Source organism: Mobula hypostoma, chromosome 7, assembly GCF_963921235.1.
Source record: "Mobula hypostoma chromosome 7, sMobHyp1.1, whole genome shotgun sequence".
NCBI classification, from domain to species: Eukaryota; Metazoa; Chordata; class Chondrichthyes; order Myliobatiformes; family Myliobatidae; genus Mobula; species Mobula hypostoma.
The window spans coordinates 123,691,718-123,709,883 of record NC_086103.1 but is presented as its reverse complement, the minus strand read 5'-3'; the positions used below and the strand labels follow the sequence as shown (position 1 = coordinate 123,709,883).

At 41.2% G+C, this 18,166-nt stretch overlaps 1 protein-coding gene across 4 annotated transcripts in view; it reads right to left on the bottom strand.

Moving 5' to 3' along the window:
- The window catches only part of dlg2 (discs, large homolog 2 (Drosophila)), an 841,994-nt gene that overhangs the window by 577,684 nt on the left and 246,144 nt on the right, over positions 1–18,166 (bottom strand). For all 4 annotated transcript variants that reach the window (XM_063053945.1, XM_063053946.1, XM_063053947.1 and 1 more), the window contains one exon: positions 16,888–17,052. In XM_063053945.1, the coding sequence (XP_062910015.1) occupies positions 16,888–17,052 (165 nt within the window). The remainder of the gene's footprint in view (positions 1–16,887; positions 17,053–18,166) is intronic.

Below are 18,166 nucleotides of genomic sequence, written 5' to 3'. Positions count from 1 at the left end.
GAGACGTCCCGGACCCTGGCACCCGGGAGGCAACAAACCATGCGGGAGTCCTTCTCACGTCCACAAAATCTCCTGTCTGCTCCCCTGACTATAGAGTCTCCAGTGACGACAGCTCTCCTCTTCTCCGTCCCACCCTTCTGCACCACAGGGTCAGACTCAGTGCTGGAGGCCCTGCCACCGTGGCTCACACCTGGTCGGTCATCCCCCGCCAAAAGTATCCAAGACGGTAAACTTATTATTCAGGGGAATGGCTACAGGGGTGCTCTGCCCTACCTGTCTGCTCACCTTCGCTTTCCCCCCTCTGACTGTCACCCAACGACCTGCTTCCGACAGCCTAGGTGTGACTACCTCCCGGTAGCTCTCATCTATGACTGCCTCATTCTCCCTTATGAGTCGAAGGTCATTGAGCTGCTGCTCCAGATTCCTTGCACGGTCTTCCAGATCGCCCAGCCGTATGCACTTCTGGCAGATGTGACTCTGCGGAAGAGGGGAGTTCCCCCAAGACTGCCACATCTCACATGAGAGGCACATCACTGTCTCAGGAGGCATTGTAAAGACTAATTGCGATTAAGCTTGTCCTCCGCCTCTTCACGTCAAAGCCTCAAAGCTCCACTCCTTCACTGGCCCACTCACGCACTGGCACCTTCGCTTGAGCTATCCCTCTATTTATCTGTTTTAGCTTTTCAAAATGTTTGGTCACCTGACTTCGACTGCCCAATTAGCTGCTTTCTGCTGAGTCTGAGCTATTCAAATCTTGATTGTCTAATCAACGGCTTTCTGCTGATCTATTCAAATCTTGATTGACTTGATTGCACAGACCAACTGCCAAAACTGCCAGAACTGCCAGAATCTCTCGAGTCAAAGCCTCAAAGCTCCACTCCTTCACTGGCCCACTCACACACTGGCCGCTTTCCAAGGCAAATTTTTATTATCAATATGAATGAGCAAATTACAATGACAACGTAAACCTCCATTGACAGAAGGTGCATTTGATAACAAGGTTGTACATGTGTTTACATTTAACTTACACACACAGATTTACATAACAAAAAGCTAAAATGGTTTATACAATCCCTAACAAAAGAAATTCTGCAGATGCTGAAAATTCAAGCAACACACACAAAATGCTGGAGGAACTCAGCAGGCTAGGCAGCATCTATAGAAAAAAGTGTAATCAGCATTTCGGGCCGAGACTAGAGAGAAAAAATAATGAGGGGTAGATTTAAAAGGTGGGGGAGGGGAGAAAGAAACACAAGGTGATAGCTGAAAACAGGAAGAGTGAGGGATGAAGTAAAGAGCTGGGAAGTTGATGGGTTAAAGAGACAGGGCTGGAGAAGGGGGAATCCAACAGGAGAGAACAGAAGGCCATGAAAGAAAGGGGGCTGGAGCACCAGAGGGAGGCGATGGGCAGGCAAGGAATTAAGGTGACAGAGGGAAAACGGGATGGGGACTGGTGAAGGTGAAAGAAATCTACTCTTCATCTTTTTTTCTCCAGTCCTGCCGAAGAGTCTTGGCCTGAAATGGCGACTGTGCTTTTTCTATAGATGTTGCCTGGCCTGCTGAGTTCCTCCAGCAATTTGTGTGTGTTTCCTATACAATCCCTTATGTACTCCACAAAAGCTTTGACTTGAGTCATTTGTTATACCACTGTAACTGTTTTGTGACTGAAATAATATATACCCGGCGAGGCACTTTCTTCTGATCTGCAGCATAACATGAACTCATTCCTTATGTTCGTCTGGCTTTTGTGCTGACAGAAGTTGAAATTACAAAGATATGGCCAGATTTTAGAAGGAAGTGCTAACAGCTTTGCATGTAACTTTCAGTATTTCCCTGCAAAACTGCCACCAACTTCAGGAGAGAATCAGCATCAAGTTTATTATCACTACATACACTGCCATGATGTTTATTGTTTTGCAGCAGTAGTACAGTGCAATACGTAAAAATTACTCTAAGTTACAATAAGAAATATATTTTAAAAATAAACAATGCAAAAAGAAAATAAAATAGTGAAGTGTTGTTCATGGGTTCATGGGACATTCAAAAATCTGATGGTGGAGATGAAGCTGTCCCCAAAACATAGAATGCACATCTTCAGGCTCCTGTAACTCATGCTGATTGTAGTAATGAGAAAAGGGCATGTCCTGGATGGTGAGAGTCCTTCAAAATGGATGCCACCTTCATGAGGCAAAGCCTTTTGAAGATGCCCTCAGTAGTGGAGAGGCTAGTGCCCATGATGGAGATGGCTGAGTCTACACCCTCTGCAGCTTTTTTCAGTCCTAAGCATTGATACCTCCAGCACATGAGTAGAAACTTGTTGGAGCCTTTGCTAACATAGCTAATCTCCTCAAACTCCTAATAAAGTATTGCTGCTGGCATGTCTTCTTCATGATTGCATCAATATCTTTGACCCAGAATAGATACTCTGAGGTCTTGAGGCCCAGGATCTTAAAGCAGCTCACCGTTTCCTCTGTGGACCACCTAATTAGAACCGGTGTGTGTTCTTCCAACTTCCACTTCCTGAAGGTCACAGTCAATTCCTTGGAGTTACCAACAGTGAGTGTAAGGTCGTTGTTGTGACATCACTCAACCAGATGATCTATAGATGTCATTTCAGCTGTGCCTAGCCACATATTCATGATTGAAGAGCGAGTAGACGAGTGGGCTAAGGATGCATCCCTGGGGTATTCATGTATTGATTGTCAATGAGGAAGAGATGTTACTTCCTGTCCACACAGACTGCATTCACATGTGAATGCTTAAGGCTAATTTGTGGTAAGCATTTGTTCCTCATCTTTAAATTTCTTGTTAGTAAAACAAAAACTAGTTGCTTGAGTATGTCTATAACAGTTTGGAATGGATTTAAATGATTCGGAATGTAAATATTTTCAGTATTCTTGAAAGCTATGTTTATTCTGGTTTCCATGAATACATGAATTATACCAAAAAGACACCATAAGACCATCAGAGCATAAGACATAGGAGTAAAATCAGGCCATTCAATCCATCAAGTCTGCTCTGCCATTCCATCATGGCTGATCCCGGATCCCATTCAACTTCATACAACTTGCCTTCTCGCTGTAACCTTTGATGCCCTGATCTATCAGAAAATGATCAATTTTCACTTTAAATATACCCATGGTCTTGGCCTCTACAGCTGTCAGTGGCAAAACATTCCAAAGATTCATTTCTCTCTGGCCGAAAAAGTTTCTCTTTACCTCTGTTCTAAAGGGTCGCCCCTCAATTTTGAGGCTATGCCCTCTAGTTCTGGACACCCCCCACCATAGGAAACCTCCTCTCCACATCCACCTTATCCGGTCCTTTCAACATTCAGTAGGTTTCAATGAGATCCCTTCTAATTTCTAATGAGTACAGGCCCAAAGCAATCAAACACTCCTCATATGTTAACTCCTTTATTACCAGAATCATCCTTGTAAACCTCCTCTGGATTCTCTCCAATGACAACACATCCTTCCTGAGATATGGGGCTGAAAACTGTTGACAGTACTCCAAGTGCAGCCTGACTAATGCCTTATAAAGCCTCAACATTATCTTCTTGTTTTTATATTCTATTCCCCTTGCCTTCTTTACCACAGACTCCACCTGTAAATTAACTTTCTGGGAGTCTTGCTCTAGGACTCCTAAGTCCCCTTGCACCTTTGATATTTGGATTTTCTCCCTACTTAGATAATAGTCTGCACTTTTGTTCCCTTTACTTAAATGCATTATCATACATTTCTCAACACTGTATTCCATCTACCACTTTTTCGCCCATTCTTCCAATTTGTCTAAGTCCTTCTTCAATTGCATTGCTTCCTCAGCACTACCTAACTCTACCTTCGTATCATCTGTAAACTTTGCCATAAGGACATCAATTTCGTTATCTAAATCATTGACAAACAATGTGAAAAGTAGCCGTCCCAATACTGACTCACTGAGGAACATCACTAGTCAGCCAACCAGAAAAGGCCCCCTTTATTCCCACTCACTGCCTCCTGCTTGTCAGCTATTCCTCTATCTCTGCCAGTATCTTGCCTGTAATGCCATGGGACTTTATCTTGTTAAGCAGCCTCATGTGTGGCACTTAATCAAATGCCTTCTGAAAATCCAAGTAAATGACATTCACCTCCTCTTTGTCCACTCTGCTTGTTACTTCCTTGGAGAACTCTAACAGATTTGTCAGGCAAGATTTCTCTTAACTGAAACCATGCTGACTTTGACTTATGTTATCATTAGTCTCCAAGTACCACGAAACCTCATCATTAATAATCAAATCCAATACTTTCCCAACCACTGAGAATAGGCTAACTGGCCTATAATTTCCCTTATTTTGCCTTCCTCCCTTTTTAAAGAGTGGAGAGACATTTGCAATTTTCCAGTCTTCTGGAACCATGCCAGAATTAGGTGATTCTTGGCGAAGATCATAAACAATACATCTGCCATCTCTTCAGCAACCTCCTTCAGAGCCCTGGGATGTAGTCCATCTGGTGCAGGTGATTTATCCACCTTAGGACCTTTGAGTTTGCCTAGCACTTTTTCCTTTGTAATAGCAATGGTACTCACTCCTACTCCCTGACACTCACAGACCTCTAGCACACTGCTAATGTCTTTCACTGATGCAAAGTACTTATTAAGTTCATCTGCCATTTCTTTGTCCCCCATTGCTACATTACCAGCATAATTCTCCAGAGGTCCAATATCAACTTTCACCTCCCTTTCACTCTTTATATAACTGAAAAAACTTCCAGTATCCTGCTTTATATTGTTGGCTAGTTTGCCCTGATATTCACCTTTTCCCTTCTTATGGCATATTAGTTGCCTTTTGTTGGATTTTAAAAACTTCCCAATCATCCAACTTCCCACTCACTTTTGCTACCCTTTCCTTGGCTTTTACGAAGTCCTTAACTTCCCTTGTCAACAATGGTTGCCTACACCTGCCATTTGAGAACAACTTCTTATGTAGGACTTATCTACCCTGCACCTTGTGAACTATTCCCAGAAACTTAAGGCACCTCAGCTCTGCCATCATCCCCATCAGTGGCTCCCTCCAATCCACCTGGGTAAGCTCCTCTCTCATACTTCCGTAATTCCCTTTTATTCCATTGTGATACTGATGCATTTGAGTTATGCTTCTCCCTCTCAAATTAAGTATGAATTCAATCACATTATGATCACTGTCTTCTAAGGGTTCCTTTACCTTAAGCTCCCTAATAACATCTGGATTATTACGGAACATCCAATCCCTCAGTATGCTCAAGCACAAGCTGCTCTAAAAGCTATCTTGTAGACATTCAACAAATTCCCTCTCTTGCGATCCAACACCAACTTGATTTTCCCATGAACATTAGTTCATCATCATCTTACATCTGCTTCAGACAGCATACGCAAAACATGATCCTGACCAATAGTCCATAATTCAGTGATGACATGACAAAAAAGGCTGCATCATTTTCCCAAAGATTTCTTCAATCCTTCTTGTCACAGTGGAATATTTTTTCCCTAACTACAGCAGAGAGGAGCTAATCTACAAAATTGACAACTACACTCCAGAACAAAGTAACCCAAACCTCAACAGTCAGGCTGCTTTATGCGACAGATAGCAGTGGCACAGTTAGTATGTGAGCTGTACAACCAGAGGGGAGAGGACTCTGGATTTGATGTACGCTAACGTTAAGGATGCGTACAGCTCCTCTCCCCTCCCCCCATTGGGAAGGTCAGATCACAACCTGGTGCATCTAAAACCCTGCTATGTGCCTCTGGTGAAGAGTAAACCTGCAACCTCGAGGACAATGAGGAAATGGTTGGAGGAAGCTTATGAGGCACTCCAGGGTTGTTTTGATGTGACAGACTGGCAGTCACTCTGTGTGCAACATGGAGAGGATACTGATGGGCTCACAGAGTGCATCACTGATTACATCAACTTCTGTGTGGACTGCAATGTTCCGACAAGAACTGTCCTTGGTTATTGAAATAACAAGCCATGGGTAACAAAGGACATTAAGGACATCCTGAATGCTAAAAAGAGGGCGTTTAGAGATGGAAATAGGGAGGAGCTGAGGGCAATACAGAGGAACCTGAAAGCCAGGATCAGGGAGGCTAAAGACAGGTACAGGAGGAAGCTTGAGTGGAAACTCCAGCAGGAACAACATGAGAGAGGTCTGGAGTAGATGAGGACCATCAATGGGTTCCAGCAAACTAGCAACAGAGGAGCTGAAGGCAGTGTGGACAGGGCCAACGAACTTAACCTGTTCTTTAACAGATTTGACATTGTGGCCCCTGCCCACCCCCACATGAGTCATCTGTTGTCAGCCCCCAACCAACACATATTACACTCTCCCCTCCTACCCCTCCTCACAGTCCCCCATCCTGCTCTCATGACTATACCCCTTCCCCACACGAAACCACCACGGTGGGATTCACAGCTGAACAGATGAGAAGACAGCTGAAACGTCTCAACCCAAGCAAGGCTGCAGGACCGGATGGTGTCAGTACCAGGGTGCTCAAAGCCTGTGCCCCTCAGCTATGTGGAGTACTTCGCCATGTCTTCAACCTGAGCCTGAGGCTCCAGAGGGTTCCTGTGCTGTGGAAGATGTCCCGCCTCATCCCTGTGCCGAAGACGCCGCGCCCCAGCGGCCTCAATGACGACAGACCGGTGGCATTGACCTCCCACATCATGAAGACCCTGGAGAGACTCGTTCTGGAGCTGCTCCGGCCTATGGTCAGCCACACTTAGATCCCCTCCAGTTCGCCTACCAGCCCCGACTAAAAGTTGAGGATGCCATCGTCTACCTGCTGAACCGTGTCTACGTCCACCTGGACAAGCCAGTGAGCACTGTGAGGGTCATGTTTTTTGACTTCTCCAGTGCGTTCAACATCATCCGCCCTGCTCTGCTGGGGGAGAAGCTGACAGCGATGCAGGTGGATGCTTTCCTGGTGTCATGAATTCTTGATTACCTGACTGGCAGACCACAGTACGTGTGCTTGCAACACTGTGTGTCCGACAGAGTGATCAGCAGCACTGGGGCTCCACAGGGGACTGTTTTGTCTCCCTTTCTCTTCACCGTTTACACCCTTCAACTACTGCACAGAGCTTTGTCATCCTCAGAAGTTTTCTGATGACTCTGCCATAGTTGGATGCATCAGCAAGGGAGATGAGGCTGAGTACAGGGCTACTGTAGGAAACTTTGTCACATGGTATGAGCAGAATTATCTGCAGCTTAATCTGAAAAAGACTAAGGAGCTGGTGTTAGACCTGAGGAGAGCTAAGGTACTGGCGACCCCTGTTTCCATCCAGGGGGTCAGTCTGGACATGGTGGGGGATTACAAATACCTGGGGATACGAATTGACAATAAACTGGACTGGTCAAAGAACACTGAGGCTGTCTGCAAGAAGTGTCAGAGCCGTCTCTATTTCCTGAGGAGACTGAGGTCCTTTAACATCTGCCGGACAATGCCGAGGATGTTCTACGAGTCTGCGGTGGCCAGTGCGATCATGTTTGCTGTTGTGTGCTGGGGCAGCAGGCTGAGGGTAGCAGACACCAACAGAATCAACAAACTCATTCGTAAAGCCAGTGATGTTGTGGGGATGGAACTGGACTCTCTGACGGTGGTGTCTGAAAAGAGGATGCTGTCCAAGTTGCATGCCATTTTGGACAATATCTCCCATCCACTACATAATGTACTGGTTGGGCACAGGAGTACATACAGCCAGAGACTCATTCCACCGAGATGCAACACAGAGCATCATAGGAAGTCATTCCTGCCTGTAGCCATCAAACTTTACAACTCCTCCCTTGGAGGGTCAGACACCCTGAGCCAATAGGCTGGTCCTGGACTAATGTCCTGGTATAATTTACATATTACTATTTAACTATTTATGGTTTTATTACTATTTAATTATTTATGGTGCAACTGTAATGAAAATCAATTTCCCCTCGGGATCAATAAGGTATGACTATGACTATTAAGTGCTGTCTCACCATGCAAGAAACTCCAGTTCAGTCCTGACTTAAGCACTACTTATGTATGAAGTTTGTACATTATTCCCATAGCTATGTAGATTTCTTCTCAGTGCTTGTTTTCTCCAATATTCCAAAGACATCTGGGTTAACTGGTTAAATGGCCACTGCAAAATTGTCTCTAGTACATAGAGTCGGTGAGTGGTAGAATTCATAGGAATATGGGGAGAATAAATATGTGGGACGAGTATGAATGGGTGGCTGCTGGTCAGCACACACTCAGTGGGACAAAGGGTCTATTTCTATGCACTACCCTCTAGAATTATAATCCTTACATATGTGAAAGTGGGTCTCATTTGTAAACCAGCTGGTTGTCGTTATGTCTCCCGCTCGCTGTGAAAATGGGGGACACCTCCCTCTCCCTTGCCAGGCAAAGAGAGAACCTGTGGGTTGTCAAATTTGGATGAAATGTGAGGCCTTTGGGGTAACTTTGGTCTGTGTCCTTGCTATTGCTTAGCACGCACCTGCATGCACCGCCATTCAGTACGATCATGGCTGATCATCCAACTCAGAACCTAGTACCAGCCTTCCCTCCATACCCCCTGATCCCTTTAGCCACAAGGGCCATATCTAACTCCCTCTTAAATATAGCCAATGAACTAGCCTCAACTGTTTCCTGTGGCAGAGAATTCCACAGATTCACCACTCTCTGTGTGAAGAAGTTTTTCCTAGTCTCGGTCCTAAAAGGCTTCCCCTTTATCCTCAAACTGTGACCCCTCGTTCTGGACTTGCCCAACATCGGGAACAATCTTCCTGCATCTAGCTTGTCCAATCCCTTTAGGATTTTACATGTTTCAATAAGATCCCCCTTCAATCTTCTAAATTCCGATGAGTATAAGCCTAGTCGATCCAGTCTTTCATCATATGAAAGTCCTGCCATCCCAGGAATCAATCTGGTGAACCTTCTTTGTACTCTGTCTATGGCAAGGATGTCTTTCCTCAGATTAGGGGACCAAAACTGCACACAATACTCCAGGTGTGGTCTCACCAAGGCATTGTACAACTGCAGTAGTACCTCCCTGCTCCTGTACTCGAATCCTCTTGCTATGAATGCCAGCATACCATTCGCCTTTTTCACCGCCTGCTGTACCTGCATGCCCACTTTCAATGACTGGTGTATAATGACACCCAGGTCTCGTTGCACCTCCCCTTTTCCTAATCGGCCACCATTCAGATAATAATCTGTTTTCCTGTTTTTTGCCACCAAAGTGGATAACCTCACATTTATCCACATTAAATTGCATCTGCCATGAATTTGCCCACTCTCCTAAGCTATCCAAGTCACCCTGCATCCTCCTCACAGCTAACACTGCCGCCCAGCTTCGTGTCATCCGCAAACTTGGAGATGCTGCATTTAATTCCCTCATCTAATTTATTAATATATATTGTAAACAACTGGGGTCCCAGCACTGAGCCTTGCGGTACCCCACTAGTCACTGCCTGCCATTCTGAAAAGGTCCCGTTTATTCCCACTCTTTGCTTTCTGTCTGCCAACCAATTCTCTATCCACATCAATACCTTACCCCCAATAGTGTGCTTTAAGTTTGCACACTAATCTCCTATGTGGGACCTTGTCAAAAGCCTTTTGAAAATCCAAATATACCACATCCACTGGTTCTCCCCTATCCACTCTACTAGTTGCATCCTCAAAAAATTCTATGAGATTCGTCAGACATGATTTCCCTTTCATAAATCCATGCTGACTTTGTCCGATCATTTCACCGCCTTCCAAATGTGCTGTTATCACATCTTTGATAACTGACTCCAGCATTTTCCCCACCACCAATGTCAGGCTAACCGGTCTATAATTCCCCGGTTTCTCTCTCCCTCCTTTCTTAAAAAGTGGGGTTACATTAGCCACCCTCCAATCCTCAGGAACTAGTCCAGAATCTAAAGAGTTTTGAAAAATTATCTCTAATGCATCCACTATTTCTTGGGCTACTTCCTTAAGCACTCTGGGATGCAGACCATCTGGCCCTGGGGATTTATCTGCCTTTAATCCCTTCAATTTACCTAACGCCACTTCCCTACTAACATGTATTTACCTCAGTTCCTCCATCTCACTGGACCCTCTTTCCCCTAATATTTCCAGAAGATTATTTATGTCCTCCTAAGTGAAGACAGAACCAAAGTAGTTCACATATCTATTAAAGCTTTTACAGTCAGTTTTTATGATCTCTGCCAGCTTTCTCTCATAATCTTTTTTCCCCTTCCTAATTAAGCCCTTTGTCCTCCTCTGCTGGATTCTGAATTTCTCCCAGTCCTCAGGTGAGCCACTTTTTCTGGCTAATTTGTATGCTTCTTCTTTGGAATTGATACTATCCCTAATTTCCCTTGTCAGCCATGGGTGCACTACCTTCCTTGATTTATTCCTTTGCCAAACTGGGATGAACAATTGTTGTAGTTATCCATGCGATCTTTAAATGCTTTCCATTGCATATCCACCGTCAACCCTTTAAGTGTCATTTGCCAGTCTATCTTAGCTAATTCACGTCTCATACCTTTAAAGTTACCCTTCTTTAAGTTCAGAACCTTTGTTTCTGAATTAACTATGTCACTCTCCATCTTAATAAAGAATTCCACCATATTATGGTCACTCTTAACCAAGGGGCCTCTCACGACAAGATTGCTAATTAACCCTTCCTCATTGCTCAATACCCAGCCTAGAATAGCCTGCACTCTAGTTGGTTCCTCGACATGTTGGTTCAAAAAACCATCCCGCATACATTCCAAGAAATCCTCTTCCTCAGCACCCTTACCAATTTGGTTCACCCAATCTAGACAATCTACAACAGACAACTAAAAGTCACAAATGCTGTCCCTGTAGAACTGTCCAAATTCACTGGAAGGATAAGTGAGCCAATGTCAGTATACCCTCTGAGGCCAACATCCATAATGTTAAGGACCTGGTAACCTTCAGTCAGCTTCATTGGGCAAGCCTCTTTATTTTGATGTCTCACACCAGGTTCCTAAATCAGATATTTAATTCTGAGCTGTCCTGGGAAGAAATTTCCAAGTGGAAAGAGAAAAGGATGGAAGGATTCACTCAAAGCTTCCTTGAAAAATATGCCACTTGCTCATTAACTTTTGGAAATCCTTCGCCCATAACCAAGTGGAAAAAGAGTATTCAGGATGGTATTGAGAATTTCACGTTCATGTATCAGGAACACAGAGAAGCCTTGTATAAAATCAGAAGGAGGATACAAGCTCACCCTTGCCCCATCAATAAGTGCATAGGGTTCCTGCAGTGATCACTTCAGTCACTTCATTACCCACAAATAAATGGAAGTAAGTCATTTTCAATGTCCAGTCATTATCTAGGGACAAGGATTTTAAGAACCCAGGAGCATATCAAACAGCAGAAATAACTAATATAGTCCAAGGGTGGTGAACCTTTATGAGAGTGTGAGATCAAATTGGCAATAATCTTTTTAAAAAAATCTCTCATCCCATGGTAATTCTGAGCAATTATCATCAATTAATGAATCATAACAATAATAATCAACTTTTTAATGAAAAAGGATGAGCCCTGTTGCTTATTTACATGTATTCATTATTTTATTATTCATAAAATTATAACAGAGAGAGACTAAAATAAATGAAGCACTTTAGAAAACTCATTCAATACTTATTAATTTCAATCTTTCAAACACAACATTTTAAAATATATTATTTCTAAATAGTATTGCTATTGTACTTCAGATAGGGTAAGAAATGAGAACATGAAGTTATATGATTTGGTGCATATTCCTAGAAGATCAAGGAAAGGAAAATAAATGTAGATTACTCTCAGTCAGACTTTTGTTGCTGCACTAACAATGCCAAAGATTTTAGGGGTACCGGTGACCCCTGTTTCCATCCAGGGGATCAGTGTGGACATGGTGGAGGATTACAATTACCTGGGGATACGAATTGACAATAAACTGGACTCATCAAAGAACACTGAGGCTGTCTACAAGAAGGGTCAGAGCTGTCTCTATTTCCTGAGGAGACTGAGGTCCTTTAACATCTGCCGGACAATGCCGAGGATGTTCTACGAGTCTGTGGTGGCCAGTGCGATCATGTTTGCTGTTGTGTGCTGGGGCAGCAGGCTGAGGGTAGCAGACACCAACAGAATCAACAAACTCATTCGTAAGGCCAGTGATGTTGTGGGGATGGAACTGGACTCTCTCACGGTGGTGTCTGAAAAGAGGATGCTGTCTAAGTTGCATGCCATCTTGGTCAATGTCTCCCATCCACTACATAATGTACTGGGTAGGCACAGGAGTACATTCAGCCAGAGACTCATTCCACCGAGATGCAACACAGAGCGTCATAGGAAGTCATTCCTGCCTGTGGCCATCAGACTTTACAACTCCTTCCTTGGAGGGTCAGACACCCTGAGCCAATAGGCTGGTGCAGGACTTATTTCATAATTTACTGGCATAATTTACATATTACTATTTAACTATTTATGGTTATTACTATTTATTATTTATGGTGCAACTGTAATGAAAACCAATTTCCCCTGGGATCAATAAAATATGACTATGACTATGACAACGTATTTGGTTGATTTGAGAGCTATGCATGTTGCACTAGTTTCATCAGTAAGTCTACTCCTATAATTGGACGTGACCAAGTACATTACTGAAAACAATGACTCACATGCATATTCATGGAAGTTCTAAACTACATACAGTCTTTATCATTATTTTCAGTAAATATCCAGTGATCACTCACAAATAACAAATTAAAAATATAAGCAGAGTGAAGCTAATCTCAACTAGCCCAATCGTTTACTAGACAAATACTGATGAGTGTACTAAATATTGTTGTGTACTGATGTGATGCAAGGGTTTCAATATGTGTCACCCAACATCATGTTGTCTAGGTGGCACCAAGTTGGCGTGAGATTTTTCCTGTACAAAATTCTCACTGCTCTCAGATTGTAAACAAATCATCTACAGCATTACTTGGCAGTGAAGATAATCACTGAGTAACCTTTGTTATGGGTAGAGTTTAAAGAATCAAAGGGGTGGCACTGCATGCCATATGCCATCTTGTGTACCATAGGCTCACGGGCCCTGAACTCCCATTAGTATCTTTCCCACCTTTCCCACCTTTCTATGTGACAATAGCACATTCTTTGCCTCAAGTTCACTTTCCCATCTAATCTCATGTTCTTTAATTTACAGCATCCGAATATTCATCAGACTGAGCCATATCCATATGTAATGACTGGGCATCTGTAATTCTTTGAGGTTGGGTAAAGACTTGCTATCTTCTGACTATGAGATTTCTCATTTCGGCGTCTAAAAGACTGACCCTTTGTGCCAACTTTTTGGATTGAAACGTAATTTAACCCAATTTAGATCCTTTACTCTATTTTTCCCTTTCAAAAATAATTCTCACGACATACAGTACCTTGTAAAAACTCTTAGGCACATTTATATAGCTAGGGTATTACATTATTTTTTATATAATTTTACATATTGCACTGCACTGCTGCCATAAAAGAAGACAGATTTCATGACACGTGAGTGATGACAAACCTGATTCTGATATTGTGGACTAAGAGCAGGAACGGGGTAGGGAGAGGGGAATCGTGGTTTGGGAAGCGGGAAGGGAGCGCACCACAGAGACATTCTGTAATTATCAATAAACTGGTTGCCTGGAGTCAAATGACCTTGCCTGGTGTCTCAGGGCTGGGTGTGTCTGCACCCACACCACCCCCTGCTCCTGGCACTCCTACTCTGCCACCTGTCCCACATCCCTCCCGTGGCATTCCACCTTTGCCATTCCCAACATCCTTTGGCTCTGCCAGATATACAAGCTCGCACTCCGCTCCACATTGACAAATACAGTACTGTGCAAAACTCTTAGGCACCTTAGCTATATCCCCCCACACATTAAAATCCCACATTTTGCACGCCACCTAAGTAATACTTACCAGAAGTGGATTCCATCCTTCTTCCTATAGTTTATGCTTTTAGGAATTTAGTATTCCAAAATTTGAAATAGCATTTATTTTTCCCTCTTTCCAAGAGAAAAGGAAACCAACCACAATTCTTGATATGTGAATTCCTTTTACCTGACCAGCTTTAATATGGAAGTAGAGGACACATGAAACTTCAAGAATGTCTGTGATACAGGAATTTAGAAACATTCAAGTGCAATATCAAATTAGCACCAAGTACCATGAATACTGGTAAACTTCTGATAACATATGAATTAGGAGTAGGAGTAGGCTACTTCAATCCTTGAGCTTGACCCTCCATTTAATACGATCATGGCTATTTTAATTGTACTCACAACTTTTCAATTCCATCTACCCATGACAACATTTCATTCCTTTGTTTATCAAAGGTATATTTGTCTCTCTTCAGGATGCTTAAAATCTTTGCTCACACAAACTTTTGAAAAAGATAGCTGTAAATATAACTGAGAGTTATATCATTTTTCTCTTCAATAGGTGACACCTTACTTTTAAACAATAACCATCCAGCTCTTGATTCTCCCACAATAGGAAACACATCGATGCTGTTGAAATGCAACAGAATCTTTTGTTTCAATCAAGACTGTTTCATTTATCTGAACTCTGGATAATACAAACTTGACCTGTCTAACTTTTCATCATAATACAACCTGACACTTCAGAAGTTAGCTTTGAAATCATTTTTAAGTTGCCCCCAATACAGTCAACATCTTCTCTTAGATTTGGGGACCCACATTATTGTTGTTTCTACAATGCCCTATATAAGAATACATAACTTTACTAATGTTGCAGAAAATTCCACTAGCAATAGAAAATAGAATTATTTTAGTAACTTGTTGTGCCTACGTATTTGCCTTTTGTAAATGATGCACTAGGACATTCAGTTCCCTATATAAATCAGGGCTTTATAATCTCTCACCATTTGTATCTTATTTTTCATTACATTCTGGTGATTTCACATTTCAGCACATTACAAGACCAAGACCATATTATATAGGGGCAGAATAAGGGCATTTGGCCCATCAAGTCTGCTCCATCATTTCATTATGCTTGATCAAATTTCTTCTCAGCCCCAATCTCCTGCCTCTCCCTGTGTCCCTTCATGCCCTGACCAATCAAGAATCTATCAACCTCTGCCTTAAATATACATAAAGACTTAGCTTCCACAACTGCCTACAGCAAAGAATTCCACAGAATTATACTGAGTTAACCTGGCTATATCACTTTATAGCCTCCTTAAGTCCTCAGCATAACTTACATTCTAACCAGTTTTTGTGCTATCAACAAATTTAGCCACCATATCATTGGTGTTAGTAAAAACAATATTGAGGCCCTGTACTGAACAGCATTGCATTATGTCCTGCCAACCAGAAAAAGAAAAATTTGTGCTTACATTTTGATTCCTGTTAGCTAGTCAATCTTCTAGCTACATGAGCATGAATGAGCATTTTTGAGGCACTACTTTCTCCAATATATCTGCTGTGTGTTATTCTGGCATCATTCTTGGTCACTCTTTTGCTTTTATTTTGTCCTCATTAAACTCTTCACTAAAGGTAATTTCCATACTCCTATACAATTCACAACTCTTAAAAACTTAAGCTTGGTATTCATCAATGACCACATAAAATGTTACTCTCTCTAATCATTTTCTACTAACAAGCCCAACGACAGCACCAAACCAAAACTAAAAATAAAATTGTACTGTACTATAATTACATTGCATGTGTAAATATGAGGGTATTTTTAATTATGTTAATGCAAGTTACACAAAAGAACTGTAGAGTAACTCATATTGGTTCAGCATCTTCCTAGTGTCACCACATCATGGAATTAAATTTGAACAGTTTGCACTGCACTTCAGGAGTGTAATAATAATTAGTAAAAAGCTAATGACAGAACAAAATGGCTATTACCTATTACTGACAGTTGAAACACTGTATAATTCAAATTTAATTATTTAGCAGTTTCTAATACTGTTCTCTTCAAATTATTTAATTTGAATTTCTAGGTAATTCAATTTTTTCGTGTATGAAATAAATTTAAATAATAAGTAATACTCATTAACCTCCAACATTCTGTCAAGCTGTTAGCTATTGGGGTTGAGTAAGGCAAAGTACATACAGTATTCTGCTTAATGCAAGTTTATTTGCACTTCTCCAGAACACAAAGTAATATCAAATTAATATTACTTTTAACTTCTGTTTTATTTTAATGGTTTAACTATAAAACTTACTCATCTATTTTCTCTGAAAAATAATTTAAATATTTTTTCTGTTCTTGTTCCAGCCCCCTCACTCTGCAAAATATAGTGTTAATTATTTCAATTTACACTCGTCTCTCTCAGGCACAACAGCACTTTAATTTTAATCAGTAGTGCTGCAGTTTTTCCATTCCCCAGCTGCCTAAGTGTAAAAGATGCCATAGATAGTGATGCAAAGTATACTTCTGATCTTTAAAACAACATGTAAAATGTAGATTACATCTGTTAGATAATGGGTGGTTACTGTAATCTTGGACATCAGAGAGTAGCAGATTACCAGAACATCATTGATGTGAATTTTTTTTAAAAAGGTAAAGCATCATTGGAAAATAAAGAGTAGCCAAATTAAACAGTAAAATTAATAATGCATAGTTTATCTATATGAAAAAGGTGAATTACATATAATACAGCAACATTTTTCGTTACAAGTTAACTCATTCCAATCCATATTTTATTGCTACAGTAACCTCATGACTTTGTAAACAAATTGGCAGAGACAAGCAAATGTTCAATTTGTTTTGACAATATTTATGACTGACCAAAGAATTCCACACATATTAAGCAGTTTTTGCATGATGACATCATTTATTATTGCTGATTCTTAAATATATACTAATTATAGGTGAACTAACCTTTAATGGAGAAATATGAGAATGTGATACATATCCAAGGATGTTTTCAATCTGCGATAAATTCTTCTCAGAAACATGAACAAGCTCGGGACCTTTGACATCATTGGTTAGATGTGGTAAGCTAAAATCATTTGGCAACGAATCCTCATCTTCATAATGATATTTCTAAACAAAGATAACAGAATATAAATAAGTAAGATGAATAAAGATAGCAGTGGAAATTGACATACATACATTTTAATAATTTAGATACAATAGCTTCTGCTTTATACAATCCTCCAACACACCTCCATACAATTTCTTCAAACCTCACACAATTTTCCTCACTCCGAATCTCTGCCTCCTGCTCTTTCTCTGGTATTATAAAGAAAAGCAGGGGAAGATACAGCAAGGAAGCATAAATATTGTTAATTTGAGTGTAAAATGAATGTCTGTAATAATGGAATGAGACTGTCTTTAGTGCTTCCACAAGCAACCAATTCACAATACTTTCCAGTGATAAGGGACAAATATGAAAAGCTAACATCAATTAAAGAAAACGAAAAGTGAAGTTGCATGAAAATCATACCTGTTGTTTAAGGATAAAGTTAGTCTTATGAACAAAGATGAAATCAGGTAGATTGATAAGTAACTACAAACAGCATGGAGACTTAGCTATATTGTATGCATTCATACAAATTAATTGTGGTCAAAATTAGAGATTTTAGCCTGCATATTTACTTTTCAACTGTGTGTATCACCAAACGTACAAGTATGCCAAACTTTAAATGCAATTCTCCTTTCCATAAAAGTCAAAATGTCATTGGCCTTTATTGAAATAGGATATTCACTTGACAAATGCTCCATTTTCTAGCACAACAAAGAATTATGACTTCACTTTGATTTTCAAGGATTTTCAGAAGTTCCTTCCATGAATGTAAGTGGGCTTCTCCCCACAGCTGATGCAGGCCCAGAAAGAGATATAATTGACATACAAGGTATTTACATCTTCGATTTTCTTTCAATATGCCCACAGGAAGACAAAAAGAGGGGGATTTCAAACATAATTGGCAAAGTAGTCTATATGGGAATTCTTGGAACATCCCACAAATACATAATGACAACCAAGATACTAACATCTCCATTCTCTTTTGCAGAATAATCTTTAGTCCTTCTCATTACCAGTTATAGTTGGGGGCCCAAATGTCAAAAAGGATTGCCATAGTTTTTCTGTTTCTAATACTCTAAGATAAGATAAATCCCAATTTGACTTGGTGTGTGTCAGAAATGCACATCAACT